This window comes from Zea mays, chromosome 3, assembly GCF_902167145.1.
Source record: "Zea mays cultivar B73 chromosome 3, Zm-B73-REFERENCE-NAM-5.0, whole genome shotgun sequence".
In the NCBI taxonomy this organism is placed as follows: Eukaryota; Viridiplantae; Streptophyta; class Magnoliopsida; order Poales; family Poaceae; genus Zea; species Zea mays.
This window is the reverse complement of record NC_050098.1, coordinates 133,421,849-133,426,345: the sequence shown is the minus strand read 5'-3', so window position 1 is coordinate 133,426,345 and position 4,497 is coordinate 133,421,849. Positions and strand designations below refer to the sequence as shown.

The 4,497-nt window shown below is 56.5% G+C and overlaps 1 protein-coding gene across 1 annotated transcript; it reads left to right on the top strand.

Moving 5' to 3' along the window:
• The first annotated feature begins 3,359 nt into the window (after positions 1-3,359).
• On the top strand, positions 3,360-4,200 carry LOC103652192 (CBL-interacting protein kinase 1-like). The gene is made up of 3 exons (XM_020550902.1): positions 3,360-3,745; positions 3,894-4,025; positions 4,171-4,200. The coding sequence occupies exons 1-3, from the start codon at positions 3,488-3,490 to the stop codon at positions 4,198-4,200; spliced, it is 420 nt and encodes a 139-aa protein (XP_020406491.1). The 5' UTR covers positions 3,360-3,487.
• The last annotated feature ends 297 nt before the right edge of the window (positions 4,201-4,497 follow it).

Sequence of the window (4,497 nt, the reverse complement as noted above, 5' to 3'; positions counted from 1 at the left end):
TGACATGGTACTCCTTCCTCCACAGCGCGACAGCGACAACGACGGCCGTCAGCCCGCCCGGTGGTGGTGGACTCGGCGATGTCTTCCCCCATGGCGGAAGAGCAACATCCGGGTTTGTCCCGTCGCCTTCCTCGCCGCAGGAGGAGGAGGCGGGGCTACCGTGGCCAAGCAGGAGGCGGCACCTCGTTGGCTGTCGAGCGAGTCAACGACGCTGGCACCCCAGCGGGGGACACGTCGGGCGTTGACCTCGCGCCTGAGACGACGACGAGTGTCGTTTCCCGGCAACGTGCCAACCCCAAGCAGACAGATGACGCCAGCACACTCGCGAAGAGCCTGCCAGGCGTTAGCCTCGTACCTGACATAATGGTGCAGTCCGTCCCCGACACGACTTCGTCACCGTCCATCGATCGAGAGGTACCTTCCGTTTTCCACCCTTTGCCTTTTAGATTCAGCTTCGATCCACTAAGCGATCCTGCTTCAGTGAGTGCTTTCATAAAGGCATATCCTAACCTTCCGGGGTACCATATGTGGTCAACCTAGGACCGACTGACGGCCGTCTCGACCTACGGGCCCCTGGGCTCCGAGGAAGACGACGAGCCCGACTCTGGTTGGGATTTCTCCGGGCTCGGTAATCCTAGCGCCATGCGAGACTTCATGACCGCATGTGACTACTGCCTCTCCGATTGCTCCGATGATGGCCACAACCTTGACGACGAAGGTTGTGGCCCAAGTCGCGAATGTTTCCACGTCGATCTAGGGGGTCACAACGAAGGCAACCACCTTGGTATGCCGGAGGACGATGATCCCCCTGGGCCTGCGCCTCGCGTTGACATCCTGTGGGAGCTAGCTATGGTCCCAGTCCCTGCGGGGGGTCAGGACACACAGCTCGAGCAAATCCGTGAGATGCAGGCCAAGCTCGACGAGGAAGCAGGACAACTTGTGCAGCTCCGGCAAAACATCGAGCAGGAGTGGGCAGGCCAAGCACCAGCGCCGTATCACTGACGATGCTAGGGCAAGGCTGCCCCCGGCTTCCAGTGGGGTCGGCCAGAACCTGGCTGCAGCGGCAATACTACTCCGAGAGATGCCGGAGCCATCCACCACTAAGGGGCAGCGTATCCAGGGAGAACTCAAGAATCTCCTGGAGAATGCCACGGTGCAACGGGCCGAGAGCTCTGCCTCCCGAAGGCAAGGGTACCCCCCAAAGCATCGCGTCGTGACTTCCCGATTCATGCGGGAAGCCTCGATCCACACCGGGCGCACGCGGGACGTGACGTCTGCGGCCCCAGGCCGCCTCGGCAACGAGCACCACCGCCACGACGAAAAGGTGCACCGAGGCTACCACCCCAGGCGCGGGGGACACTACAACAGTGGGAAGGATTGGAGCCCCTCGCCCGAACCACCTGGTCCATAAGCCTTCAGCCGGGCCATACGACGGGCGCCGTTCCCGACCCGGTTCCGAGCCCCGACTACCATCACCAAGTACTCGGGGGAAACAAGGCCGGAACTGTGGCTTGCGGACTACCGGCTGGCCTGCCAGCTAGGTGGAACGAATGATGACAACCTCATCATCCGCAACCTCCCCCTGTTCCTCTCCGACGCCGGCCGAGCCTGGCTTGAGCATCTGCCTCCTGCGCAGATTTCCAACTGGGACGATCTGGTCAAAACCTTCGCTGGAAACTTCCAGGGCACATACGTGTGCCCTGGGAACTCCTGGGATCTCCGATGCTGCCGCCAGCAGCCAGGGGAATCCCTGCGGGACTACATCCGGCAGTTTTCGAAGCAGCGCACCGAGATGCCCAACATCACCGACTCGGATTTCATCGGCGCGTTCCTCGCCGGCACCACTTGCCGTGACCTGGTGAGCAAACTGGGTCGCAAGACTCCCACCAGGGCGAGCGAGTTGATGGACATCGCCACCAAGTTTGCCTCTGGTCAAGAGGCGGTCGAGGCCATCTTCTGGAAGGACAAGCAGCCTCAGGGACGCCAGCAGGAAGACGTCCCCGAGGCGTCCGCCCAGTGCGGCACGAAGAAGAAAGGCAAGAAGAAGTCGCAAGCGAAACGCGACGCCGCCGACGGAGATCTTGTTGCTGCCGCCGAGCACAGGAACCTTTGGAAGCCTCCCGGAGGGGCCAACCTGTTCGACAAGATGCTCAAGGAGTCATGCCCCTATCCTCAGGGTCCCGTCAAGCACACCCTTGAGGAATGCATCATGCTTCGGCACTACTTCCATAAGGCCGGGCCCCCGGCGGAAGGTGGCAAAGGCCATGACAACGACAAGAAGGAGGGCAACAAGGCAGATGAGTTCCCCGAGGTCCACGACTGTTTCATGATCTACGGTGGGCAAGTGGCGAACGCCTCGGCTCGGCACCGCAAGCAGGAGCGCCGGGAGGTCTGCTCGGTGAAGGTGGCGGCGCCAGTCTACCTAGACTAGTCCAACAAGCCCATCACCTTCGACCAAGGCGACCACCCCAACCGCGTGCCGAGCCCAGAAAAGTACCCGCTCGTTGTCGACCCCGTCATCGGCAACGTCAGGCTCACCAAGGTCCTCATGGACGGAGGCAGCAGCCTCAACATCATCTACGCTGAGACCCTCGGGCTCTTGTAGATCGATCTATCCATGATCCGGGCTGGTGCGACGCCCTTTCACGGGATTATCCCCGGGAAGCGCGTCCAGCCCCTTGGACAACTCGGTCTGCCCGTCTGCTTCGGGACTCCCTCCAACTTCCGAAAGGAAACACTACACGACGGTTGATCTTTAGCGACCCTTATTAGGTACCAACTGTTGGTTGCTAAAGGTTAGGGACCGACAGTCAGTCGCTAAATCCTTTTGTAGCAACGGTCGGTTGGTCGCTAAAAGACTAGAAATTTAACAACTTATGGTTGGTCACTATAGATGTCGTCGGGGACTAGCGGTGGGTCGCTATAGAGTAAGGATCATAAGAATACATTGTCATAACTTTTCATCATAATAATAATGATGATATTTCATGACAATGCACATATGTCATAGGCATATGATAATTGTTTTAACAAAAATGCTATTATCTATGTTAGCTCGCCCGACCCACCATTTAGGGCTGATTCATTACCAAAGGCTATTATATTTGACATATGTTATTATACATAGCAATGTGGTCACCACAATAGGAATTTTCATAATAATAAATAAATAAAACCTTAGATAATAATAGGTACAAATCTATAATACAAATGGTTTAAACTACAAGAACAAATAGTGTACATATGGTCTTCATCTGTGACAAATAAAAAATAGATATGACATGTGGACCCAAACACTCAGTCACTCACTAGCCGGCCACAGCCCACGGGCCACCTAACATCCCGCTCCCGCGGTCCCGCATCCCCAATTCCCAGCGGAAAACCCCCAGCCCCCTAGCCTCCTAGCACCTTCTCCTGTCCTTCTAACCCTAGCCGCCAAGCCCACCAGCCGCCGCTAGCTGCTGCCGTTCTCCACTCTCCACGGACCATGGCTCCACGGCCAGCCGCCAACCACCAGGCCACGGCCAAGCAGGGCGCCAAGCACCTAGGCCGGCCGAGCGGTGCGCCGAGCGCCCGAGCACCCAGGCCACCGCCCGCCGCACCAGAGCGGCCAACGGGGCGCCAAGCCGAGCAGAGTTTCAACAGTGTTCCTGACCGTGTGTTCTTGATCCAGGTGGCTGCCAGCAAGACGAAGATCTACATGGTGCTTGAGCTCGTCAACGGCGGCGAGCTGCTGGACAGGATTGTAAGCCGCCCCGGCCGTTCGTTCTTCCTCCCTTGTGATCAGTCAGGCTACACTCCTTGTCCGATGTCGTTACCACTCCCATACAGCTATACTATGTGTCTGATCCCCCTCCTGTCGCTTCCCTTTTGCTGCAACGGCAACTGACCAGCAGGCGGCCAGTGAGGGAAAGCTCCCGGAGCAGGATGCAAGGAGGCTCTTCCAGCAGCTGGTTGATGGTGTCAGCCACTGCCATGAAAAGGGCGTCTGTCACAGAGACCTCAAGATGCAGTGCCGGCCGGACGTTCCTCATCCCGCTCCGCTCCTATCAGTTAAGTTTTGCTGTGTCCGTGGCCCTGGTCCTTTCCTCTACTCTACTCACTCACTCATCACTCCCAGGCGGCCAAACAGCTCCCCAGGTGCTAATTCCTTATGCCGAATGCCTGCAGGTTCTGCAGAACAGAGGGTACGACGGCTGAAATACACACAATTTAGTTGAATTTAAGTTATGCCTAGTGTGCTATGGTCACTAGTTTGAATTTAAGTTAGATTTAAAGGTTACACTCAATTTACTAGTTTTATTATCTGAATGGTTGAATTGGTCTCGTACTACTGTAAATAATGACAGCTGAAATACATCATGTCTCTACCACTTTAGCCTTTCGTTTTTTTCATACACTAGTACTGATCTACATGGACTGCAATAGTATTCACACCACAGTGAATGTTGAGCGTTTATTCAGTAACACTGATATAGGCAAGAGGTATATGTATTT

Bases quoted from the DNA above. Each gene is read 5' to 3' on its own strand.
- LOC103652192 (XM_020550902.1), top strand. From the start codon at position 3,488: ATGGCTCCACGGCCAGCCGCCAACCACCAGGCCACGGCCAAGCAGGGC. The intron at 3,746-3,893 runs GTAAGCCGCCCC...GCAACTGACCAG, and splicing joins GCGAGCTGCTGGACAGGATT to CAGGCGGCCAGTGAGGGAAA. The intron at 4,026-4,170 runs GTTCCTCATCCC...GAATGCCTGCAG, and splicing joins AGATGCAGTGCCGGCCGGAC to GTTCTGCAGAACAGAGGGTA.